Consider the following 26918-nt stretch of genomic DNA (forward strand, 5'->3'; position numbering starts at 1 on the left):
TTTAATTGTGCAGGTCTTAGCTTTACTGTGTGGCCAGGGACAGGTAGGGACCCCTGAGGTCAGGTCCTGGGAGGGATGGGGGAGGAGTGTACCCATTCATTTTCCAAAGGCACAGGTGTTCACAGTTAATGGCATCTGTTGTAACTCTCTGATGAGAGTGCCTCTTCCCGGCATCCCCCCACCCTGTCAGCCCTTTTGGGATTTGAGACAGAGCTGAAGGTGTGGGGCACAAGCTATGCCTCCAGAAAGTTTATTGGAATCCACCACAGCAGGGGCAGGTCCCTGTGTGTGAGGTCACTCTAGGTGTTCCTTAAGAGGCCTAGACAGCTCAAAGGTTTGGAGTTACCAAGAGGGTGGGTGTTACTTTTGGACTGGGATCTTCTGCTCCAGCCCTGGTCAGGAGAGACAAAGGAAGGGGCACATCTGTGGGGGTGTAGAGAAGAGAGTAACAGCATCTTTTAAGGGTTCAGGCATCAGGGCCAGCAGACAGGGAAGCCAGAGGCAGGGCCATTTGACAAGACCTCAGAAGGGCCTTCACCCTTCCTGCAGCTCCCAAGGGACCCATTCCGCACACCCTATTCAAGCAGCTTCGCTTCAGAGGCCTTCCACTTGCCCCTGTCTTTTCCTAACTGGAGAACAGAGGCCAGGCTAAGGTGGGAGATTCTGGGTTTGGGTTCTTTGATAGGAAGGAGAAAAATAAATAAACCGTATAAATTCAGTAAAGAAAATGATGATGAACTCAACCCCCCACCTAATACTGGTGGCATGCCTGCTAGGAAGTGCCAGACCCAGATCTAGAAGAGAGGGTGAACCAGTTTCAGAGTTGGAGAGAGAGAACACCCTAGAAGCTACAGTCTCTCTTTGCCAGCAGGCGTAGCCCCCAAACCCCCAATACTTGATCAATTGAGGGGCAGCTGAGAAAGCTTTCCCATGCAGCCATCTATCCCCATAGGCTAGAGGTGAGGGCAGGGGCCTTTGCTGCCATTCTGAAAGTAGCTATTCCCAGAGAACTTTGAGGCAGTACCAGGCTCTGTATTCAAGGCAGGCCTGAGATGTAGCCTAGAAGCCGGTGTGAGGGACTGCATCAAGGCACAAGGCAGGAGGACTTGGTTCTGCTGAAGCCATGCCCACAAGAGTGAATGTTCCAGGGAGCAAAGCCAAACGTCCAGGAAAGGGACCCGAGCTCCAAGTGGAGAGCCCCTGTTTGTACATTAGGAAAGGCAGAGGGGAGGCCAGGACCCAATTTCCTCTCTCTTGGTCCATAATCCTTTGCCTTCCATGAGTACGTGGCACTACAGATGGGACTACAGAAGAAGCCAGCTTAGGAAAGACGGGGGTTCCATGGGGGCTCTTGCCCTGATGGCCTCTTATTCCTGCCTTATCTGGCTGAGAAGGAGGACTGCAGCAGCTAAGGCAGCCCCAGGCTCCCACAGCCCTAGAGTATTAAGGTTCCTTTCTCCTGGGAAATGGGACCATGTTCCAGAGAAGGGTGTGGACGCCCTTGCTAAAATGTCAGAGTGGGATGCTGGCATCAGAGGCGGCTCTCCTGGGTGTCTGCCCTGTCCACAAGTGGTTCCTGTGGACATGACTCCTCGGAGGCCTCACAGAGCCTCTCAGGCTTGTTTTCTGCTTCAGCGCGGAAGCAGACCTTGAAGTAGGCCCGCACTGACTCCTTTACTTCGGCCTCCAGGCCCTTCATCTTGGCCTCATACTCTGCCAGCGCCTTCTCCTGGAACTGTGGGGACAGCGGGGACCATTACTAGGCTCAGGAGGGGGCCCTGCCTGCCCTGGACTATAGAATACTAAGATGCCCATTTTATTCAGGACTTCCAAGAAACTGGGAGGATACGGAGAGAGTGAGGCCCATCAAAGAACCTTCCAGGAGAAATAGCAAACGAAGAAATCTGTAGAGATGTCTCATTTGAAAGGGCCTTGGGACACCATGAGAACCTGCCTGTGGCCCACTGGTGAGGTGTGATGGACCCCTCGCCTGACCTCTTGCGTGGAATCCCCCCCCAGGATTGGGCCCCTTTCCAACCATTTAGCTCCACTGGGACCAGGACAGAGATCTTCTCACCTGCTTTTCCATCGCCTGGATCTGCTCCAGGCAGGCTGTCTGCCTCTCTTCCAGCTTTTCCTGGTGACGCTCCAGGGTTTCTGTCATCTGGGTTCAGGAAAGAGACAGAATCAGATAGATAGGCAGGCAACATAAAGGCTAGACTCCAGCTCTAGTCTCAGCTAACCAGCAGCGAGACTTGGGGCAGATTCCTTAACCTCTGGGTAGCTTTCGCCATGTGTAAAATGAGGTAACCGTACTCAGCTCGGGATTGTGAAAGATCACATGCCTGGTCCATAGGAAGCACTTGTCATAGTGCCTGACACAAGGTCAGGCCACAGTAGGTGGAAGGCCTGTTACTGTGGTCAGCAATGCCCGGGGAAGGAGCTTTAGGTCCATCCTCAGTACTGTTTCCCTTCCTCTTTCCATTCCATGGTGCCCAGGAAGCCTTTCCCATGCCCCATCCAATCCCATTTTTCCACGACCTGCTAACTCAAGTTTCCCAGGCCGGTCCCTTCAGGCTGGCAGGCTCCACCCACAGGCCAGAGCCTTGGGATACTTCCTCCCATTCGTAGCTGCATGGACACTTCTGGACAGCCTGCTATCAGGCCTCAAAGGAAGGACACTCACATCCCCATACAAGCCTATGGTGAGAAATGGCTGGGAAGGACACAGCCCTGCATACCTGCTTGACAGCCTGGACCACTTCCTGGATGTGGGAGCTATTGATTTCTCTCTTGAGCCTGTTGATAGAATTGGAGTTTTATTAAAGTGACAGAGTCCACAAATTATCCTAAGGGTATGACAAATAAGAACTCCATCACTGAAGCAGGGAGGAGCAGAGAGACCAACATGGAAGATGGAGAAGGGGTATTGGCAGCCCTGGGTCCACTTCCTCTTTAAAACACTCATCTAGGGTGGGCACAGTGGAGAGTACTGACATCTAAGGGCACAGGCTGCTACCCCTAGGCCCCATCTCCCTCTCTTTGTCCATGGTGGTCCTTCCATTGCTCCTCTCTCCTTACGCAGTGTTAGCATCTGGGTTTTGCTCAAGGGAGACTGAGAGACACGGCAACAGAACTAACTTGTGAAGGGCTAAGATAGAGGCAGATCTATGGGAATCAAGTTAGGAGGCTTTGTAGGGTTGACCTTCTTCCAGCTGGAGTATGGTCGGCTCAGGTGGGTCTCCCCTTCGGGGTTTACCTCTCCTGGGCCACCTTGTCTGTGGTGACTTTGGTCATGGCTTGGATCCGTTCCAGCCTCTTGGCCTCCAGTTTTTTCTTCATCTCTTTGGTGTCACTGCGGACAGACAGGGAGGAGATATTCTGTGGGCGGCAGCCTTTGGCGGGAGGTAGGGGCAAACAGACAAGAGGGGCGACTTTACGTTTCCGAGGTCTCCTTGAAGGTCTTGAGTTCGGCAGCCTGTTTCTCTCTGGCCAGCTCCATCATCTTGGCGATTTGCTGCGAAGGAGGAAGGATGCACTTAGAGAGAAGCCCTTCGCTGTGCAGAAGGGGTGGGGTTGGTTGCTGCAGCCGCTGTCGTCCCACACCTCGGTCACGTGCTGCTCCTTGCGCTTGAGGACAGAGCGGTACTGCTCCTCGCCTTGCTGCTGCAGCTCCTGCTCCAGCCTGTCCTTTAGCTCCTGCACGCGTGGGTCCGCTCCCTCGGGGAGCTCGCTAGACGCCACGACGGTCTCCTCACAGGGCACGGTCCTGCGGAAGCCACGAGGGAACAGGCCCTGAACCAGGCGCCACTACTCTCGGGGAGGTCAGGTCACCACGGATGCCCTTACCTCTTCTTGCGGGAGCCCTTGCCCGGGCGGAGCTTGCAGGCCGCTGCTGGGGTCTGGAGCTCCGCCAGCTGTGCGGCGCCACGCTGCAGCAGCTCCTCCCAGCGCCGGGCTCCACGCCGCTCCAGCTCTCGAAGCTCCTTCTCGTGTCTGCGCTGCAGCTTCACCACGCCCTTCAGCTCTCGCAGCTCTTCCAAGCTGGTTGTCTGTGGCTCTGCAGAGGCATGGCTGAGGCGCCATGCCCCACCCCCCGCCCGTCCCAGAGCATCTTCCAGGTTCTGTAGTTCCCGGAAAGTCTCAGGCCCTCTCTCCAGATCCTGCCCTCACCTGTCACTTCTCTTGTAGCTTCCTCCTTGGCCTTGGTCCCGGGTGCTGTAAGAGCACACACAGGGCTGGACTGTCAGGTGCTTTGGAGGCACCCCAGTTTGGCTCCTGCGGGGTTGTAGTTTAAGCAACTCCCTCTTTCTTAAGTATTGAGGCTTCAGATTCAGATCTTCCCTCCCCGGAAGAAAGTGTTAGTCTTCTGTGGACTATGGGTGTGGTGGGAGAGGTGCAGAGCTATATCCACTAGGCAGGTGGACTCAGCATACCTGTTGATCCATTGCCTGCTGAGACTGGCGCCCCATTGGAGTGGCTGGCAACAGGCGTCCCAGAGGAGAAGAGCTTCTGCGTGAGGGTGGCCTGTTAGAACGGTGACCCTAACACCATTTTCCCTGAGTAGAGGACTCTGCCCCTCCCCACTCATCCCACAGCTCGTGGAGGGTTCTGGGAGTGGTCCAGGCCACACAGACCTCAGGCAGATTTCCTGTCACTTCTTTGAGCTTCACAGACTTCTTCTTATCGTGGGCGTTGAAATACTTGATGGGGTTGGCAAGGGCCACAGTAAGATCTGGGAAACACAGGATGTGACCAGTGTGGTGTATATGGAATTTATGGCATGGAAGGATCCACCTATCACCCTCTCACGTTCCATTTCAGATACTGGCTTAGTGAATGGAGAGGGAGTGGGCAGCTCGGGGGGTCAGGCACAGGTCTCCTACCTGCCCACGTGTCAGGTACGTAGTCCTTCATCTCCAGGAAGACGAAGAGAGCAGGCATGGTAAGAGGCATGTTGCTCTCACTGCGCAGGCACAGATGGTGGTATCCTGTGGGACATGGTGAGGTGGATGGTAAGCCAGAGCCCACTCCTGCTCAGTACCACAGCACAAACAAGCACTTAGGAGTTCTGGCTCCCGCGTCAAAGGCCAGGGTCTAACGCTGTGCTTTCCAACTGTGTGGCTTTGGGCAGGGTAGGTTAATACTAGGTTAACTCCTCATCTATCTGCCGTGTGCGTTTATTCTGAGAATGTGTTATAAGCTCTTCTCACCCTTTTTATTACATTTTAATTTATTTACTCTGCGTGTGTGTGTGCATGCACCGGCAGAGGTCAGAGGACAGCTTGTGGGAACTGGTTCTCTCTTTCACCATGTGGTGTCTAGGGTCAAACTCGGATCATTAGGCTTAGCGGCAAGTGCCTCTACCCGCTGAGCCGTCCCACCAGCTCCTCTCACACATTCTAAGTGCCCAGAGATGCCAGCTGCTCAGGAGTCTGTAACTGACTCCGGAAGATCATGGGCATTCTGTTAGGTGGGCAGAGTTCCCACCAGTCAGGTTCCTGGAGAAAGTCTATTCCTGTCCCGGATAAGCTGATAACATGAGGGAGGATGCTGAGGCCTCAGAGACCCTGCCTGAATGCCACTCCCCCCCCCCGACCCTGGACAGGATGCTGGTCTTGTCTCAGACTCTCTGCAAGTAGTTAAGACCCCCCAATTCCTTACCAGAATGTAAGGCATTGATGGGAATGATGCGGTGTCCAAGAAATTTGCCGCCTTCTTCCATCACAGCTATCCTGAGGGAGGCCAGCTCAGGCACCAAGATCTATGGTAGTTTAGGACAGCAGAGTCTGAGGAGTGGACAGGGGATCCCCTCTCCTTGACTCCGGAAGTCTCACTCAATGCAAGGATGAGACCCTGGCAGGCATTGCTAGATTTGGTAAGGATAGGTAGAAGCAATGCCCTATGGTACATATATAGGCATCTTCCAGTTTGAGCCAGGTCCAGGACAGTGAGCCCATACAAACAGCTCTTGGCAGCTTTGCCAACCAGTGTTCAAGGAGACAAAGAGCCCCACCATCCGTTAGCTTCTGGGCTGAGAGTTCATGTGTACTCTAATCCTAATGTGTACAAGCTCCCCCTCCCCCCCTCCCAAGCAAACCTTGTGAACTTGAGGCTGGGAACATTAGAAAGGCATACAGGGACAGGCCAAGAACTAGGGACAGACGCCAGTGCCAGCCCCACCCCTAGCACCTTCTCAAAGATGAAAGGCTCCTCTTTCCAGACAGGATTGATGGAGTTGGCAGTGGGTGACAGCTTGGTACGATAGCGCCTCTTGGGGTCTCCTGGGAGGCCAAACAGTTCCACCTCCACATAGGTGCGCACACTGCGCTCTGACAGGAACTGCCCAGAGATGACCTAAGGGTGAGAACCCAGGGGAGGCCGGCATTAGATATCCCACTCAGGTTGATTCCTAAGCCTGTGGGGCTTCTATCCCCATAAGGCTAAGTATCTACTGTGGGGAGTGTGAAGTTCCCCCTTCAGCATTGGCCATCAAACAGCAGCAGTGTGACTCAAGATTTACAGGCAAGCTCTAAGGACCTGAGTGCTTCCAGGACTCCTGGGCAGAGGCAGGCCACCTGCACTCAGACAAAAGGAGCAACAAACATTTACCCCCTGGTCTGGAGCCTGGGCTCCTGCTGCCCAGCATGGCTCAGACTCCCTCCCCCCTCTCCTCCCCCACTGGAGTCTCAGCCCTTCCCCTTGGTTTCCATGGGGACCAAGAGGCAGACTCCAGTGCTGAGGAGGAGGCAGTTTCCAAGGCAACTTGCTACTGCAGGAACTGGGCTGGGGCTGAAGTCTTCAAGATATCAGGAAAGGGGGTTGAGGTAAGGGGTGGGCTTCTTGGTCTTCCTTTCAAATGCCCAGCCCTCCCAGCCACATGACAGCCCTGGGCCTTGCCGTAATGGAAAGGGTGGTGGCTACCACCACATCAATGCGGTCCACTGAGAAGGGGTTGAACTGCTTGTCCAGCCTGCGCATGAACTCGTGCTTTAGGAGGTAGCCACTCTGCCCGTTGAACTCAAACAGTGCCATGTTCTGCTGCATGGGCAGGTCTGGGGAACAGAGGATGCGGTGAGGATGCTGTAAGCTGGATCTATTCTCAGTCTCTTTTCAGTACTTTCAAGCCTTTTTGGTCTTGGGAATGGGAGAGTTTGGGTAGATCATGAAGATGATTGTTTCTCATGTCCCATCCCAGACCCTTGGGGGTACCTAGCCTTTCAGGAAGGGTCTTCAACCTAGAGCCAGCAAGGAGTAATGGTATGACCAGGCTGCAAATTCACAGAGGATCTGGGATAGCTGGCACAGATGTGACATCCAAACAGAGCAGTCAGAACCCATGCCAGCCTTCATGTCTTATGTATGCTCCGATATATGAACAGCTGAACAGGCATGAGGGAATGAGCCCCTCCCCAAAGTGCTCTCACAGCCAGGATATGCTCCCCAAGCCTACACAAACACCATATCCAGTAGGCATCAAAGATCTTTATCAAGGGAGGGGTAAAGATCGGATAGACAGGGGCCAGAGGAGGGTTCTGGGGGGGGGCGGGTCTGGGAATGCAGGGCCCAGGGGAGGGCTCTGGGGAAGGGGTCTAGGAGTGCAGGGCCAAGGGGAGGGTTCTCTGACTTTGGAAGTGCCCTTACCCATTGTCTGGAAATTGAGGGCAACCATCTGACATCCAGCATTCCAGAACATCTGGGGCATATAGTTGGAAGAGTCCATGCGTGTGCCCTTGGGGTACACACGGCTCATCTGGCGTTTATTATAGCTGTTGCTGAGTATAGGAGCTGGCCAAGGCCTCTTGCACCAACAGGAGCCCAGACCCTCCCCCAGGCCCCATCCCACCAGAGACCTTGGCTGCAAAGTCTCAAGGATACTCCACAAACTGCATGGAGGCCTTGGAGAGCAGCTCGTAGGCCTTGAGCTCCGTGAAGGAAGAGACAACATAACTTCTGTTCTTCTCTGCACAAAGGAGAAAGGGAGGGGAGTCCACGTCAGGCTGCCCCCTCTCTCAGCCCTGTCTTCCTTTTGGGGCAGTTTCCTCCGGAGAGAGGTGCTTCCAACCCAGGATTCGGTTGAGGTCTGAGGTAGACTTCTAGCAGCCAGATTTGAGAGGAACGTGTGCAGATAAATGTGCTGGAGTAAAGGGGCATCACGGTGGACATGCAGAAGGAAACCTGCATCATGGTGGGAAAGAGTGGGGGGCCGTATGCCGTGGATAGGCATGTAGGGTGTGGCGGACATATGAGGCCGAGTCCAGAGTACCAGGAACACGTGGTACACACACTTGGTGAGAGAACAGCTGGGACACGTAGTTGGAAGGGACCCCTGGGACACACAAAGCTCACATATTGTTTGTTATAGCTGTACCTAAGTATAGGCACTGGCCAAGGCCATTGGCAGGACCCCAGACCTTCCTGCCAGCCCCCAGCCAGGGGACCTTGGCTGGTGAAACCTTGAGGATACCCAGGCAGTGATGTTTACAGGAAGAGAAATGTGCAAGCAATTGGCGAGTGCAGAGAGGAGCTGTATAGTACAGGTAGTAGCCCACACCCTCCAAACATATCCTGGGTGTGCCTAGGTAGCAGAACAGGCTGGGAATTCAGGTATGGGGAGTCAGTGTTGCAGAGATCCACCTGCACAAGATGCTCAGAAAGGTACTCATGTTGGGGAGATGCACGGAGGATGGAAAATGCACTCAGGGGCATCTTGAGACGATCAAGGCAAGTGTGATGGCGACACACAAAAAAGGAAGGATCGGATGGGGCGCTTGAGTCTCTGGAGATTGCTCTGTCTTCCACCCCCTCATGGAAACTCTCTTCCCTTCCCCTCCCCTCCTTTAGATAGGGTCTCTAGGTAGAGTTCTGGCTGTTCTGACTATGTAGACCAAGATGGCCTCTAATCCACAGAGGATTAAAGGTGTGCTCTCCCAGGGCTGAGGCTCCTAGACTTGGTAGAGTTCAGGCCTGGGAGCTGCAAAACCTTCGGAAACTGCAGAAGCTCCAGACAGGCCTGGCTGAGGTGGCCTATCCTACTGACCTGCCTGTCACTGACACACACCAGAACATTCCATTTGCTGCCAAGTCCAATGCTGGGAGCCACTGCCACTTAAGCCCTTTGCCTGACTCCAGAGCTGGGTATTTATAGACAAGGCCCTTAGTCCAAGAGGGAGCAGGTCCCTTGCTTTCATCCCACTCACAAGGCCACTCTTGAAGCAGGACAGCCTGTTCCTGAACCCGGCCTGCCCTCTCTCCCCGACCACCCTATACTAATGTACATACGTGCAGAGAACTCGAAGGAGATAAACTTGGTGGGCTGGATGTAATTGACAAGGCTGGACATTTCCTCATATGCTGTCACCTCCAGGCCTGCTGTGCCCTAGGGGACAAAGGGGAGAGTGGAGAAAGGAATAATACAGAGCCCACTAGGTAGCCCATGCCCACCCAGAGGGTACCACAGCAGAGGCACCAGAGGGACTGTCCCCAGACACCTCATCCGACTGCATTTTCTTAATTTCTTCTTCATCCAGGCTTCCTGACTCCTCCTCTTCCTCCTCTTCCACCACCACCTCCTCTTCCACCTCAGTCCGGTCCTCAGCAGTCCACCCTGCCACACACAGTTTTGTCAGCCCTGGCTCTCCCCAATCCCCATTCCCAACTCCCATCACTCACTCACCCGTGTCCTCTTCTACAGGGACACTAGACAGGAAGCTTTCCTCGGCCACCCCACCAGGCTTCTTGCTGGGGGATGCTGGCCCAGAAAACTGGTTCTTCTTATTCTTAATGAGGATCTTACCCCGGAGGTCCTCGGGGCTGGGCAGAGGGATGCCAGGTTTCAGCTGTAGACAGGGAAGAGGTGGGTACCATTGCCTCCCCTGTGGTGTGTCCCTGTGTTGTGGGCCTATGCCTGCTGCTTCACCTCCCACCACTGCCCTTGGGTCTTGAATTCCCATTTGACTGAAATTACCTGTTCCTTGGCAGGAATGTCTCTTTCACCCATTCCTTCTGACTGCTCTTTTCATATGCTCACTGAATCTTTGCCACCCTCCAGATCTCACCTTACCCATCACACCTCTCCAGAAAGCCTTCCTTGCTCCTCTAACTCCTGAGCACTGCCTCCCATAGCAACCTCTGGCTGGAATTAGCCTGGACCCTCATTAAGAGGGTCAGAAGCCTGGGACAGCACTTGTAGCATTTGGGTTTGTTGTTTTGTTTTGTTTTGTTTTGTTTGCTTGTTTGTTCTAGATAGGGTCTCAGTAGGCAGCCCAGGTGAGGGTGTAACTTGAGATCTTCCCGAGGCAGCCTCTCAAATGTAAGTGCCACCATTCCTAACATTCAACCAAGTTTCTGACACTGGTAGACCCCCTAATTCTAGCATACTCCCTGACACATGGTAGATGACAGGACCCCAGACTCACAATCCATCAAATAAAGTCAAGTATCTCTTGCCCTGCTGACCTGGTTCCAGATGCCCCACAAGACTGTACTCACAGGGAAATTTTCCAGGGGATCTGTGAGCAAGGTCTCTCCAAACATGGACCTGCAGTACTCAGCCATCTTAGCCTGTTGGCGGGGTCTGTTAGCAGGGAGCAAAGTACAGGTGGGAGTTGGTTGCTTAGCACCAACCTCTTGCCCGTCTTCTGTGCCCTGATAACCCAAATCAGGAGTCCAGGAAGTGGGGCAGGTAGGAACAGAGGAAGGAGGTGGTGAGGTCCTAAGGAGGCTAAATGGAGGCCTAGAAGCCAGGGACAGTATATGTGTGTGTGCTGGGGGTTGGGGGTCAGGAAAGAGGTTGGGGCAGAGGTAGAGAGTGAGGCTGAATAGGTCAGGATACGCACGAGTCCACGTGGTTCTCAAATGACAGGATGACAGGATACGGGGAGGTCTTAAAGGCACTTTCTGCAATGGCTTCGATTGCTTCCTAGAGGAGAAAGGAACTCCGTGAAGAGGGCAGCTTCTCCCCACTACTTAGCCTCCATATACACATATTACAACGAGATAGTCATGGCACCCTCCCAACAGCTTGAGGCATTCCAGATATTTCTCCCCTTCAGCTCCACTTCCCAAACTTAGGCTCTCTCTGATGGCCACTGTCAGCAGCTTCCACACCCCAAGACCCACCTTGAACAAGATATCTGTGGTCATGGTGAAACCATGGGTGATAATGGGCTCTTCATCGGGGGGCTTGCCCTTCCAACAGTCTAACTCGACACAACGGCAGCCAGACAGCAGCACCTGGCGGTACATCTCAGCGGAGGAAAGGCCTGAAAACTGGCCAGCTGAACCAATGGAGAGAAGGGCCATGGATGTCACTCACAGTCAGGCCCAGGCCCCTCACTACCTCATAGTCTGCCCTGTCGGCAAGACAAGCAGTAGTTGGGAAACATCTGTGGAGGATCTGGAGCCCAGGAGCAGCTCAACATGAGGTTCCCAGGACCCACCTGTCAGGTAGGTATTGTGTGAGGAGTTGATGAAGTAGTGATTTAGTGGCTGGGTCATGTCTTGGTGGATCAGCAGTGTATCATGGGCCAGCACACTGTTCTCTGGTCCACAGAGAAACCAGACCATCCCCTCTGGTGACAGTTGGCCTGCGAGACAGTGGACAGCAAGTAGTCATGGCTGCCATTCAACCCCCAGGGTGGGACAGGACTACAGGAACTAGGAGGTTTCCTTGGTCCTCACCTCTCTGCACATTGATGCCACTGGGCTCGTACTTGTCAATGAGCACCTGCACCTGCTCAGGCCGGGCTGGTGGGAACAGCAAGGAGTTGAGTCGAGGGTCTCGCTGCTTCTGATTGATGAATTTGGTCAGGTGCTCTTTGGTCATGTAGGGTTTAGCTTTAGCATGGCTGCAGGTCAGAGAGAAGGGCACAAGTGTATGTCCTTTGGACCTGGAGGCTTGGATTACCCTCTTCTCTTATACAACCCTGTGATTCCCAGAAGGACAGGTAGAAAAAAGGAATCACTGCCCTTACCAGCACTCCATACCCAGCCCAAGGAACTCACTAAGAAGTAAAGATCTCATCAATTTCTGGCCGAGGACACAGGCTCATGAGGAAGCTCTTGTACACAGATTCTGGGAAGTCCTCTGGATTGATAGCATCATTCTGGAAGAGCCGTCGCCTTGTTAACCTTCATCTCACCTGCTCAGAGCTAAGACTCACCAAGACCTCCACCCGGCTCTGGGGAAGGGGGCCTAATCAAAGAGGAGTTACTGGAGGCAGACAGGTGGCAGACACACTGGGCACACACATCTCAAGCAGCTTGATGCCTGACTGCAGTGCCGGTTAGTTGGCTTGCTCTGATGATGATTTTGGATAGTGGCTAGTTCTGGGATTGGAACGAGGTTGGAACTAAGCATGAGCAGAATGAAGAGGACAAAATATCATAAGCAAGGGGCGCTGCTTGCCGGCCAGCGTCCCGGACTGTTATTTCTTTTTTCCTCCGTAAGTGAAGGACAAGCTTTCTAAAGAAATAGTTTGAATGTAGACAAATGTGCTAAAGCCTGACAGAACTGGAGGGGAGGGAAAGAGGAAGGGAGAGGGGGAGAGAGGATACATAATCCACAAAATAAGATAAAATATTTACAAATCAATTATCCATTAAGTGTTAATTCATCAACAAAAAGATAGCTCAAAGGTTAGGGAGATGGCTTGGTTGTTCATGTAGCTACTGTGCGCAAGCATAAGGACCTGAGTTCAGATCCCCAGCACCCACATAAATGCCGGTCTCAGTAGTGTGTGTCTGCAGCCCCAGAGTTGGGAATGGACAGACAAGAAGATCCCTGAAGCTCACTGCCAGCCATCCTCGCACATATGAGCTCCAGGGTCAGTGAAAGCCCTTCAAATACTGAGGTGGAAGCTGGAGAGAGAGCTCAGTGGTTAAGAGCAAGCCAACATTGACCTTGCAGAGGATCTGAGTTCGATTTCCAGCACCCACAACAAACAGCTAATTCACAAGTGCCTGCAATTCCATCTCTAGGGGATCTGATGCCTCTGGCCCCTGAGGATACTGCACTCACATGCACATATCCACACACAGACACACACAAGCACATTATCAAAAAAAAAAAAAAAAAACCTCTCAAAAATAAGATAGAGAGTAATTGAGGAAGACCTCTGCCATCAACCTCCAGCCTCCATGCATGTACAAACTCATGCACACAAACACATGCATACAAAAAGAAGAAGAAATGAAAGACAATGAATTTGAAATGATGTTTCTGCAAAGGAAATACAGAAATGATCAATAGGGGGCTGGAGAGATGGCTCAGTGGGTAAGAGCATTGACTGCTCTTCCAGAGGTCCTGAGTTCAAATCCCAGCAACCACATGGTGGCTCACAACCATCTGTAATGAGATATGACACCTTCTTCTGGTGCATCTGAAGACAGCTACAGTGTATTTACATATAATAAAAAATAAATCTTTTTTTAAAAAAGAAAAATGATCAATAGGTACATGAAAAGAATCCACCATCATTAGTTATTAAGCAGATACAAATTAAAATCAAGATGAGATACCATTTCATTCCCACTAGGACATCATAAAGAAATGACAGACTGTAGCAGCGTTGGTGGGCTGTAGGAACACAGGAACCCTCATGTGTGCTGGCAGGAGAGTAAAAAGATAGCAGCCACTTGAGAGGACAGTTTGTCAGTTCCTCAAAATGGTCAACATAGAGTTACCATACAGTCATATGAACAACTTTACCTGGATATATATATAGCCAAGACTGATAGCAAAATCATGACAAAATGCATGTATAAGCATCATTCATAATAGTCAAAAAGTGGAGAGAAATCAAATATCTATCAACATGGAATATGATAACTGCTATATATAATATACATATATGTTATATATAATATGATAACTGATATATACTTCATATGTGTATGTACATATACATGTGTATACATATGAATATATACATACACAACACACATATACACACATATACACATACATATGAAATAGTGATGCTACCACATGGATGACTCTGGAAAATACAATGTTAAGTGAATAAAGCTCAACATACAAGACCATGGATTGTATGAGTCCAGAGTATGTGATTCTGTAGAAACAGAAAAAGAAATTAGACAGAGAGTATACAGAGATCCTGTTCTCTTCATTTTGTTCCTCCAGAAAACAAAATGTTCAGTGCCATTCAGGATCACACTGGAAGATGAACCCAAGTCTTAGTTGGGGATAAGGGTGTGAGCAGGAGAGCATGGCTAGAGCAAGCCCAGCTCTGCCTCTGAAGCCGGTCAGTGGCTTTTACTGGGATACAGGAAAGCAGACAAATAAGGAGGGCACAGCTAGGGATGAGCTCAGGAGAGAAAGTGGGCTAGTGTTACTAGAAGCAAGTAGGCAGTATGAACTGTAAGGACCACCTCAGGAGCCCAGTCCACCTCCTCCCTGCCTCATGCTTGGATCTAGTATACCTGGCTGCACTTGGGGTCACCATGACTACGAAAGCTGGGCCTATGGGGAGCATTCCTTGTGTGGTTTATAAGGATGGCTGCTTAGAGTCTTAGTTTTACTCATTTCTAGTGTCCTAAATTCTTACCAGGAGAAATGCTTCATGGGGTGAGGCTTGTAATTACACAAGGGCACTGGCCAAGGTAGGAAAGGGCTTAAGACCCAACACCACCCCCCAAACCAGGCTTGGACCTTGGCTCTGGGCCGCATCTACCTAGAGAGCTCTTTTTTTGGTAAATCTCAGAAGACATCTCATGGGGTGACCCTGCTTCTGACTTGTAATTAAAAATTAATTGCTTAATTAAAAAGAAGTGGGATCTGTTTCTGAATTGAGCCGAAGTCTGTGCCCTGGCAGCTTCCACTCTTGGCTCTGCCCCTCTCCCTAACACCCTGCAGAATAAGTCCTTTCCTGGAGCTGTCGGACTCTGTGGCCTGCCTCCTGTCCTCATACCCCCATCTTGATCCCCCACAGTGAAAACATCGATCTCCTATGCCTGAGGCTAGAATAGAAAGGCTAGCCATGTCTGCTGCTATCCTCCCCAACACTGCCTACTTGCACTGCACTCCCACGCCCTGGTCCCACCTTTATACCTAGTGTTGGTAACCAGAAGTTCTGCTTAATTTGGCTTTGGGAGCTATTGGCAGAATGGCATCGCACTTCTGCCCTCCCCATCCATCACCCTTCCTGGCCATCTTTGCTCTGTTGGGAATAAGAACGAGCGGAGTTGACTGGGGGTGGAGAACTACTCACCTTGCCTTTTGCAAGGTGACAGGCACTGAGGGCAGCTTCCACACGTTTTCGATCTGCAGGAAACATCTGGAAAAAACTGAGGGAGCAGAGAAAGGTAGCAGACGGCAGAGGAGTCATACCCAGGGAGGGAAGGCCTGGGGACCTGGGTGGCCCTTAGGGGGAAGCTCAGGAGACTCACTTCTTCACGGGAATCTTCCCTTCAGGGTTGAGCTGCATTTTAAGCTTCACCAGGCTGGAGGGGTTGAGAGTAGCCCATCAGTCTGGAGACTGTGAAGCCAACCCCTTGAGCTCAGGTGAGGAGGTGGGAGGCAGGGGAGACAGGCACTTACATCTTGTCTAGGAATGTGCTTCGGGGAGCATTGGCCGTCATTGGGTGTTTGGCGAGAGCCAATACATCCTCAGCCCAATCCTACAGAACACAGAGCCCAGAAGTCAGGCTCCTGCTCATGTGTGCACCTGAGCCCCTTGGCCCAGGCCTATGATTCTCAGGAAGGTCAGGCTCTCCCAAGGGTCAGCACTCTACCCAGATGTGGCCAATGCACCTTGCCTACATTCTCCTTGTAAGAGACAAAGTTGTGGAAGGTGAGGTCCACCATGTCGGGGCCAGACACCACCGTGAGTGTCTTCAGCAGGAAGTGGTTGTCAGGGAAGTCCATGTTGAAGACCTCCCGGAGTTTCTGGCTCTGTAGGAAACAGTGACACAGTTAAGTGGGAAGGAAGCTCTCAGTCTTGCCCAATGTGTCTTTTCCTGCATCTCCTCATCAGAATGGCCATGGAACCTAGGAGCCATAAAACCACAGACCTCAGCATCCCCCTGTCTCTAGCTCCAGCAACTGCCATGGGAAGGAGAGGCCCATAGGAAGAGCTTGGCTAAGGCAGTGGGATCTGGGAATCCTGGGGGTTTTGTTTGAAGATAGAGACTCTTAGCTCCTAACTCAGAGAATCCTGCCTCCAACTGTCGAAGACCTTCAATCTTCTCACAAGCTATAGGCAAATGTAGGCAAAGTGTCACCAAGGTGGGAGTAAGGGGTAGAAGATGCTTTCCAGACCGTCTGGCACACTCAGGAGCAGGAATTCCCAGCCTCAGGATCCAGTCAAGTTGAACAGCACCACACCACTCTTCCTTGGCCTGAGCTGGCATCCTTGCTGCCTAGCAGCCCAGGACCCATCCATCTGGTCGCACACATAGGCTCCCTACTCCCAGGAGAGACTCACTCTTTGCCCTCTGCAACTCGTGGCCGCTTCTGGGCCCACTTACCTTGGGTATCTTAGCAAACTTCCCAAAGCGAGTGTCTCGGATGCTCGTGACATCCAGGAACTCCATCTCCTGGTGGCAGTTCCCAGTGGGTGAAAAGAAGGGTGGGGACAAGAAGGTCAAGTGGAGAATAATAATGCAGAGGAGAGAGCGTTGCACATTCCTTCACATCCTAGCTGCTGCTTCCTCTAGATACCAAGATGGCTCCAGGCTTCCTGGAACCCTCCCTTCACTTTCTGCTTATCTGCCTCTCTCTATTTAGGGAGAAGTATTCTACATCCCTTCCCTGGACTAAGAGCTGCAACCTGCAGCCTGTCTTTTATCCTGGAGTCCCCCACCCTCCACCCCCATGCCTTCTTCTATTTCTCTGAGTGGCTGCGCCTGTCCTCTGAGCCCTGAGCTCTGAAATGATCTGGAGCTACCTCTCCAAGTAACACTAACTTAGGACTAGGTGGGCCTAGGGCAGTCATGAAATGAGGGGACAGCACCTTCCCTCCCTGCCCATGGGAGAGCCCAGGAGCTACACTCTCTGCATCTCCTGCATCCATGTCTCCATCCTATAACACCAGGGGTCTCGAAGAGTTCATTGGATCCACTGGATCTAATGTTCATTGGATCACTGGGTAGTGTCTCACCTTATTTTGATGTGTCCAGTATAAGTAGTAGCCCTTGGGATCCACACGGAGGATAACAGGAGAGGCTATTGAAGTTTCCTGGGGAAAGAAAGGGTCAGCTATCTGCTCTAAGATCTCAGGTCAACTTTCCTGGCCCAGTCCAAGGATTCAGATAGTGTCCATCCCTTTTCTAGAAATTAAAAAGACATTTCCCTTTGTTCTCTGAGCTAACAATGGAGAGGCCCTGAGGAAGGGAGGGGGAATTACTGGAGGAGAGGTGCACTTTCTGGACTCCAAGCAATGCCTCTACCTCTCCTTGTTCTCAGGGGTCATGGTTCCATCAAAGGATAGAATATCTCTCCAAGATTCCTTGCTACCATCTTGGAAAGCTTGGCCCAAGCTCTGGTTCACACAGCCAAGGCCCTGTACAATCCAGTGTCCTCCCTGATCCTCAGATTCCTTCCATTCAACCATGACACTGGCTGCCCGTCTCATCCAAATGACCCAAAAAGACACCAAGTTCCTTTACACCTCCAAAGTGAAGTACTCAAAAAAAAAAAAAAAAAAAAAAAAAAACACCTCCTCCTCAGCCTGAACTGTCTCAAAAGGCCAGCCCACACCTGAAGTGTGCTGTTATTAATAAGTGGGGTGTTCACAGATGTAGAAACATATCTGAGAAATGCCTATGAACTCAAGGATCCCAAGGGCTTTGAGCCAGCTAGACCTTGAACTTGGTGCTTAGTGGTCAACCTTGGAGTTTGCTGAATGAGTACATAAATGAATGAGCAAACTGCTCCATTCACACAGTACATAGGCCATCTTTTATTTAAATAGCTTTCGCATATATAAACAAGATATTACGCCGGGTGGTGGTAACACACCCCTTTAATCCCAGCACTTGGGAGGCAGAGGCAGGTGGATTTCTGAGTTTGAGGCCAGCCTGGTCTACAGAGTGAGTTCCAGGACAGCCATGGCTACACAGAGAAATCCTGTCTCAAAAGAAAAAAAAAAAAGATATTACAACATAAGTTTCCAACAATGTTGGAACAATATTGCTGCTGACACACCAGACCAAATATGGATCTACCAAGGAAATGGAACAAGAAAGGCTCCCACATTATAGGTGGTTAGAGTGTGGGGGAAAGATTTTGTAAGAAAGCCAATTTTGGAAAAAAGCTGTGTAGTGAGCTCTGAATCTGTTTTCCCAGGGGAGGGTTAATGCTGGCTCCCTGACCTTAATACTGTTTAGTGTGGGATAGCGTAGACAGGAGCTGGTCTCTAGCCTGGGAAACCCAGAAGGTGCTAGGCAGACTGCCTCTGATTGCAGTTGCTTGGACAGCAAAATGTGATTGTTTGCTGGACCCAAAGCGAGCTCATGCATGAGGAATGGGCAAAAAGGGCCCAGAGCTGCAGGGAGGAAAACTTAACTTAGAGAGCCGAGAACTTAACTGTGAGCAATTCCCTGAATAGAGAGGTATTGGGAGAATTCAAGCAAGCAAGCCCTAAAACATGCAAGGGGGTCTTCTCAAATCACCGAAAAGATCACCAGAGAAAGAATAAGCTTTAAGTTCTATCAGGCTTAGAAACTCCAAGCCAGCTGCTGACAGCATTTATTCAAGAAAGAACTCTCATCCTTCCTTGTGCCCCACATAGAAGGCCCTGGAAGAGAAAGAGCTGAGGATCTCCCTTTCCGGGGAGTCTGCAGTTGCCCCCACTTCATTCTGGAAGGAGATGGACAAGATGCAAGCCAAAGCAAGGTTAGAGCTTCACTTCTAATTTGTTTCTAGAACAGGGCTGGGGTTTGTGGGGACCACTAGACTATTGCCCAAGGGTGAAGGCCATGTCTGAGAGCTTGTTGAGTTTCTATAGCTAGGAAAGTCTCCCCTCTAAGTATATTCTGAAGAGGATGTTGGAGACTGAACAGAGTTGGGTTTGATTATATCCATTACACTATGGTTATCAATATAGCGTGATATATCCCTGTCATCTATTAATTGCCCAAAGCAACCTGAGAGCAAAACCTGGTTCATAGGTCACATGTCCTGGGACCAAGCTTTGGACATTCTTGCTCATGCAAGTCAGAGTCCAGGGATGACACAGCACTTGGTTTGGGGAAGCGAACTGGTAAACCAGACACAGGTTGGAGAAAGAGTTACATAGCCTTACCCCTGATGACCCACTGACCCCCTCAGGTTATACATTCTTCCCAGAGGAACTGAGAGAGTCACTTCACTTTTCATTGTGAGTCATTTTCCTCCTTCCATAGGCACTAAGACATGCCACATCACCACCATGTCACCAGCATGCCACCACCATGCCACACCAACCAAAACACTTCTAGAGAAACAAAGCATTTCATGCCAGGGTCCCATCCCCACAGTTTTGGCAACCAGATGCCTTAACCTAGCATAGCCCGAAAGGGTCTAGCCTCAGACTCCCCTCATTGCATAAAGAAACTAGATAAGCCAATCCAGGGAGCTGAAGTAATAATTGTAGGTGACTTCCTAAACTACCATGCACTTGGAAACATCAGGCCTTCCTGAGGCTGGGCTAGAGCTCTCTTAAGGAGGTCTATCCCTCCTTGAAGGACAGTCTTCATTTTATTCTTCTTAGACCAATAGAATCTATGGTTAGTGGCTGTGTTTTCAGGGCCCAGAAGGACCAGGGACTACTTAGGAAGGAGCAGGCTGTGGGCTGGAGTGCAAATGTCCTTCCCTCCCCAGCGGACAGGTTGGCAGGTAATAGAAGGCTGAGCTGAGCTGAGCTGAGCTGAGCCACCACGCGGGGCTGGGGGGAGAGCAGAAGTCTGTAAGCTCCTTCTTCTCAAACCCCAGACCTTGAGCCTCCAGTTTTCAACTGGGTCCCGGCCCTTCTGTGACTCTTCCCAAGGTAGCAGCTTGAGAGAATATGGCTTCTCTGGGACAGGACACATCTTGTTCTGTGAACTGGGGTGTTGCAGCTGGTTATGGGCCTCCTGCCAGGGCAAACTTGGGGTGTCTGTGCTGGGAAGGGGACCTAACTGACCTCTTTTACTGATCTAGGCTGATGCGGGGCAGGGAGTTGGGGCATGCATTCCCCTACCAACCCTGAAGTTACTAGAAACAAACCTTTACCATGTTCGGGGATTTGAAAAGGGCGAAACGGGTCCAAAGAGATTACCTTTTATGATTCTGACCCCCCCACACCCCCCCTCCACACACGCACAAATACACATCCCACCCCCTCATTCCTAAACACAGAGGCTTCCCTGCAGCAGTCAGGAGCACCCTCCCTCACCCCAGAATTGTTTATCTAGACTGTCATGACAGCTGCCTGGTCAAGCCACATAGGCGCCTGGGTGCAGAGAAGACAGAAACCGAGCCTCCAGGTCTGTAAAGCTCCCAAGCAGCCCAGCCTCCGCTCTGCCCCGGCCAGGGCCCAGCCCTACTCACGTCGTCCCACTTGATGAAGCGCTCCCCTTGGCTTAGATAAGCCTTCACGTTAGGGGGCAACAGCACGGGGTTGAGCAAAGACATGATGTCAAGTGTCCCTCTTTGGAGAGGTTGGGTAAACCTCTCCGGTGGACAGGAGGAGAAAAGGAAGGAAGGTGAACAGGAGGGGAAGCTAGGCTGGGCTCACATGGCACCCGCCCAGTACTGGTCCGGAAGTAGGGTGCTCTTATAGCCTACGGGGTGGCAGAAGCTGGATGCAGGACTCGGAGCTTTAGGCAGGGGCCCAGTCGATCTGCCTTGTAAATCAGCCTCCTCCTCCACCTGAAGTCGGGGGCTGCAATAGCTGTTTCTGCCCATGGGGGCTGGGCTCCCCTCCTGGGAGTCCCTCCCCACCCCTAGCCTCAGCACTTCCTGCTCTGGGCTTCCTTCTCTAGGCTGCGGTGAACTGAGGGGCGGGCTATGAGGTCTAGAAATGTTGGGGCCAGGGCCGACCCCGTTACAAAGATCGTCTTTGCTCAGATTTACCCCAGCGAATGGAAGAAGTGATGTATCATGGAGGACGGTGGGAGATGCCATTACTGAGCCTTGGGCTGAGGCGAGAACACAAATACTTCTTTAGGAAAAGGGTCCTCCACAGAGCAGGGGTTCTGTCCTCAGAAGGTGGGATTACTCTGGAGGTGGGAGTCAGGGATGGGCCAGGTCCCAGCTGGCACCGAGTGTTTTGAATAAGCAAAGTTACTGGAGCACCCAGCTCCTCTTTCTCAGTGCTTCCTCCCCATGAAAATGAGAGCCAGGTGAGGCAATATGCCTCTCACCCATGACACTTCTCTGGGTCTTTGAACCTTTCAGTGAAGACCTAAAAACTCCACTACCCAACCCCTCACATAGCCTGGAGAGGCCTTCTGCCACCAGCCTCCACTGGAGTGTTCCCTTCATGCACTGTGTTGCCTCACACATAGATCCTGGAGGAGAGAGGTTCTAAGAGGCAGAAGAGACCCTGCTCTTGTCCCTGTTCAGGGTGTAGCCCTCTCTAGCCTGGTTCCGAGTGTCTCGATCCTTACAACGTCCATCTCTATCCCAGAGGTTCAGTTCCAGGCCAGGTCTGGGGCCACAGTCACTTCCTCTTACCTAATGTGCTCTTATTGAATGGCTTACCCCTACTGGGGAATGAGGCTAGAAGCTTAACCCATGATTTCCTTCCCCTCTGAGGCCCTGGCTTTCTGCAATCGGTCCCATCGGGGTCTCTGTGCCACCCCTGACAACTGTGAGCTTCCCTCCCCATGCCCTGGAACTACCTCTGCAGATAGGAGCCAATGCTTGAGAGCGGAGCCTGGCAGGAGAGAATGGGTTCAGACCAACAGGTTAGTTAGCATTAGTGAGAATCAAAAGGTAAACCCGTGGGGCTCTGGCACTTGAAGGTGGAGGGATGGGAATCAGGAGTTCAAGACTAGGCTACAAGAGAGCCTGTCCCTCCCTCCCCTGACAAAAGCAGTGAACTTCTCAAAGGAAGCTACCTTAGAAATTGTCCCCAGAAAAGCAATTCTAAGACCAGAGGGGCAGAGCCAGAGCAAGATCTGAATGAACCACCTAGAAAATGGCTCCTGAACTCCTACGGGTGACAAGTGTGCCAACCCCTCCCTCAGGGTCTCTCCTTGAACCCCCTCCCTCCAGCCTTGGACCTTCCTGGGAGCCTCCTGGGAGCCCCTGCACATCTGGCTGTCTCCGTGGGATCAGGCTCCCTCTCTGTTTGAATGAATTTTGCAAGGGAAATCCCTGCCCCTTCCCAAAGCCCTACACACCTGTCACCTGCAACGAATCTGGTCCCCAGATCCAAGTTCCTCCCTCCTGTCTTGCCAGCAGCCACAGGCCTGGAAGAAAGCATAGAAGGATGGGAGGAGGGGTGTCTCTGTTCCTCCTTCAAAGATTTCTGGACTCTGCGCCTTCTGTCTCTGGCCCTAAGCCCACAGAAGAAAAGCTTCATATCCGTACCCACTGATGGCATCCCCTGGACAGGTTCTGAGATTCCTGACTAACATCAGTGGCACTTACTCTCCCTAAGTTTGCTTGCCAGCCAAAAGAGTGGCAAGCTATTTGAAAGACCTTCACTGAAGAGGTGTTTCCTCTTTTAAAAATACTTATACATTGCCCAGCATGGCAGCCCATGTCTGTAGTCACAACCCTTTGGGGAACAAGCTGGACGATTGCTAGACTGCTGTAGTTCAAGCTTTAAAAATATTAAGTTGACAAAGGAAAGAAAAAAAAAAAAGTAATGTAAATGAATAGTAGAGTGGCGTGGCTGAAGGGAGGGAAGTCTCAGGAATACATCTGTGAAAGTTAGCCCTGGACTGACTCTTGGGCATTGCTGATTGGAAGGCTTCGCTGGCAGTAGGCCAATCGAACCCCCAGGGTGGAAAGTGGAAGGGCAAGGATGCCCCCTGCTGGGCTCATTGGAAAGCTGAGCCTGCTGGGGAAAGAGGCCGACTCAGGAATCAGCCACTCCAGGAAGTCGCTGGTAGATCTGTGTCATTTGTGATGCGAGTTTGACAGGTGGGAGCTGTGGGCTGCAGACAAGGAAGGAGCTTATACTCAACAGCTGTCTCTGCAGGGGTGCAGCGGGGAGGAGGTTCCAGTCCCAGTCCCAGCTTCCCCTGTTCACTTGTGGCACTGAACTCATGGGGTGACTGGATATCCACTCTACTCACCAGAGAAGTTCAGCGGTGGAAGCTAAACTCATATCTTCAGGTGCCAGAATTACTGGCCAGGTAGATAATTTTCCTACCCAAAACGGTGGGGTTCAGGAACAGGGAGGCACACTGTATGTCAGGGTGGAGTGGGGGGCAACAGCTGCCTTGCTCCTGAGATAGAGAGGGATCATTGTTGCATCCTCTGAAGCCCATTTCCCACACATGGCTCTATGAACCCAGCCAGTTACCAAGTAAGTCTATCTGATGATACTCACCTTTTTAAGCATCTTCTTTCTCGCCTGTATAATGGGAATAATCCTACCTCATAGGGAAGTCCCTGAGCTTGCTGGGGAAGGGGTGGACCCCGGAAGAAGCAACCGCTCTAAGAGGATGCTGGGATATGCCATTTGTGATACTGAGTCTGACATGTCATGCTCACAGCATGACCTAGGACACCCCCTCAGCTTCAGCTTCTCCAGGGCTGGAATCACAGGCATGTATCCCTATGTCCATCCCTTTCTTACTTCTTCTCAGTGGGTTATGGAGTCAACCAACCTCAGATTTTTTTTTAATGCAAAAAATGGCATCCGTAGTGAATATGCAGACGTGTTTTTCTTGTCAGTATCTTTCTATATAATACAGGGTAATAAGTATTTACATGGCATTTACATATCAGACATAAGGGATCTCGATGTGGCTTACAGGATGTGGAAGGTATGGTTGGCAATATGCAAACGCTATACCATCTTATATAAGGGGTATCTTTGGATTCTGGTGGATACAGGGACCCAGAAGCCAACACCCCACATATACCAAGGGATAATTGTACACATACCATTCTTTCCACATGTGTCTTCACTGACTTGCCTTATACATACATACACACACACACACACACACACACACATACTCCAGCTGTTTGTAAGAATCATGTGCTTGGACCCACCTTCCCAGAGACGCTTCAACTTGAAATCTGCTGTCTCCAAGCTGCCTGAACTCATAGTTACCAGCACCGGGGCTCAAATCATTAACAAACCACAGCTTCCTGTGTGTCTCTCAGCTCAACCCCCACAGTCGATAAGACAGATACAAGGATGAGGACCCAGGGCAATCACTGTCCCGCTGTGCATCAGCTGAAACTCCATTAGCTGCCCACTGCAGTGCTGAAGACTGAGTGTGAGTGGAGGCAGAGACAGAGATGGAACAGGCAACAAGGTACTATGGCAACCAAGAAGCTTCAAGCATCCTCTGAAACTGGGATGGTTCATGCCTGTAATCCCAGAATTCAGATGGCTGAGGCAGGGAGATTGCCACAAGCTGGTGGCCAGCTTGGGCCACAGAGTGAGGCTCTGCCTTAAAAAAATAAAACAAAAAATCAAATTAAATTTAAAAAAGAGTTCTCTGTAACCAGGAATAGTGGCACATAAGTGTAGTCCTAACACTCAAGAGGCTGAAACGGGAGGATCACAAGTGTGAAGACATAAGATTCTGCCTCAAAACCAAATACATGAATAAATAAAAGTTCTCTAGAATTCTAGGAGTAAGATGTTGTTTGGCCTCCCTTCCCTGCCCTTTGGACTACAGGAGAATGTCTGGAATGTCACTGTGGAAAAGATCAGAAAGAGCAGTCTCGGATATGGTTTTTGTTTTGGTTTTAGGACAGGTTATCTCTGTGTGACCCTGTTGTAGCCCTGGCCATATGGAACTCACTATGTAGATCAGGTTGGCCCTGAACTCACAGAGATCCACCTGCCTCTGGCTCCTCTGTGCTAGGATAAAGGTGTATGCCACCTCTCCTGGCTGTATGTTTCCTTTTGAAGTGTCATTTTGGATCAAACTTACCTGGTCCATGCTCAAGAAACCTAGATGATAGTCCCAAGTCCCAAAAGTTTGCTGTGGGTTCCCAGCAAAAGGACAACTCAGTGATCTAATAAACCTATTCAGGTCCCAATTCCTCTAGTTCTAAAAATCCCACTCCCATCAGGAGGGCCAACCTGTGTCTCCAAGAGATGGTCACCTTAGGGGTGAGAACTGCGGATGACAGAAAAACATGACACTTGTCTCAGCATGTATTGTTTAGACATGGTCACTTAGCTGTTCTACCTTTGTTTATACATCTGTAAAAAGGGGGTCAGTTTTCATATAGATGACAAGAATAAATTAGTTGATGTCTGTCTCCGAAGCACAGTGTATCACACATACAAAATGTCCTAGGTGTAATAGATTGCTTCAGTTTTTACTCCTAATTTGGTCCATCCCCAGCCTTTATTGTTATTTTTTAATTAGGGCCAAAACAAAACCACAGCCTCTTGGTTCTATGACTAGCAGGAAGCTAGTCATTACAGGAATATTTGGGGAGAATTGGGACCAAACATAACTTACTCTGCTGGAGCAACAGCCCAAACCCACAAGGTAAGATGAAAGGGCTTCATTGAGGGATCCAGGCTTGGCTCCAAGACACCGGCTGTACAGGGACAGGGTGGGGGAAGTGTCGGCTTAGCAGAAGCATGTGTGAATAAAACAGGGATTTTGCTGACAGCCAGCTCCATCTGAGTCAAAAGACAGAGCTGCCAATAAAAGCGGACACTCTTGAGTTGCTGGATTGAAGCTGCCTATGAGCCTAGCAGCCCTCTGTCTTGCAATTCCACCAGAACCACCTGCCAACTCGACATGTTCCTGCTGCACCCAGACCCTTGGAATCAGGGTCCAGAGTGAGAGTGAGGAGAAGACAAGGCAGTTAGGGAGTTGGGATGTCTACAGATCTTCACTCCTTGGTACCAGGAGCAGCCAGTGCCCTAGATCCAAGGAAGACTCTGCCCCATTCTCCTTCTCTGCATCATTGGGCCACATCTGAAACACTTGCATATTTCTAGTTAAGTTGCTTTATTGCAGGAAATGCCTGAACTGGAGAGCATTTGGTAGATAACAGCCAGGATGTAGGAGGCATGCAACATATTGGACCAGAAGGGAAAGCACAGGTGGCTCGAAGCTCTACCTGTATAAGAGTGGCTCTTATTCTCTGGGTCTCAGATACCAGAAATAGAGATGACCTTGGGGCTGGGAGTATATGGGGGTGTCCTTCCAGAGAAAATACTTCTAAACTGGGAACAAGTCAGGACAAAACAGAAAAAGAAATTATCAACGATATGGCCACAACCCAGACCGCCTCCATAGAGAATGGTGGGTTGAATGAAATTGCCCTCCTGAGTCCATATATTTGCATCTTGGTCCTCAGTTGCTGAAGTGTTTGGAAGAATCTGGAGGTATGTCCTTGTTGGAGGAAGTATGTATGTCCTTAGGGTTGGGCTTTGAGTCTTCTCTCTCCCTCCCATCCCCCTCCCCCTCCCCCTTTCCTTCTCCCTTTCTCCTTTCCCTTCGTGCCCATCTATGGATCATGATGTAAAACTCTCAGCTTCTACTCTAACACCATGTGTGTTGCCATGCTCCCACCACGATGATAACGGACTAAACTTCTGAAACTGTAAGCAAGTCCCCAGTTAAATGATTTTCTTTATAAGAGTTGCCTTGGTCATGGTGTCTCTTCACAGCAATAGAATAGTAAGTAAGAGAGGGGGCTCTGGGGCAGGTATATCCCTGAGAAGCTAGCCTTTACTAAATAAAGAGGTCTGAACCTATGAGATGGGTCTTGAAGCTGGCAAGGCAGTTCTGTTTGACAGCTGAAGGAAGTCTGGGGGTGGGGG

At 50.9% G+C, this 26918-nt stretch overlaps 1 protein-coding gene across 4 annotated transcripts; it reads right to left on the minus strand.

Annotated features, from left to right (window-relative positions):
* Positions 1-214: 214 nt before the first annotated feature.
* Plcb2 (phospholipase C beta 2) lies at positions 215-20923 on the minus strand. Of its 4 annotated transcripts, none has more exons than XM_031371466.1 (32): positions 20534-20923; positions 17124-17201; positions 16492-16560; positions 15776-15916; positions 15563-15642; positions 15412-15465; positions 15234-15309; positions 12007-12107; positions 11683-11849; positions 11442-11588; positions 11122-11279; positions 10839-10921; positions 10492-10576; positions 9677-9839; positions 9492-9607; positions 9283-9379; positions 7879-7963; positions 7645-7769; positions 6901-7055; positions 6193-6357; positions 5665-5764; positions 4887-4991; positions 4638-4735; positions 4437-4509; positions 4174-4218; positions 3850-4060; positions 3607-3769; positions 3441-3517; positions 3260-3355; positions 2742-2799; positions 2078-2164; positions 215-1735 (listed from the first exon to the last, which is right to left on the minus strand). In XM_031371466.1, the coding sequence occupies exons 1-32, from the start codon at positions 20615-20617 to the stop codon at positions 1532-1534; spliced, it is 3546 nt and encodes a 1181-aa protein (XP_031227326.1). In that variant the 5' UTR covers positions 20618-20923; the 3' UTR covers positions 215-1531. The 4 variants fall into 4 exon arrangements, with proteins under 4 accessions (XP_031227326.1, XP_031227325.1, XP_031227324.1 ...); XM_031371465.1 differs by having other exon boundaries at positions 4437-4512; XM_031371464.1 differs by having other exon boundaries at positions 4437-4527.
* Between the last annotated feature and the right edge of the window lie 5995 nt (positions 20924-26918).

Source organism: Mastomys coucha, unplaced genomic scaffold, assembly GCF_008632895.1.
Source record: "Mastomys coucha isolate ucsf_1 unplaced genomic scaffold, UCSF_Mcou_1 pScaffold15, whole genome shotgun sequence".
NCBI classification, from domain to species: domain Eukaryota; kingdom Metazoa; phylum Chordata; class Mammalia; order Rodentia; family Muridae; genus Mastomys; species Mastomys coucha.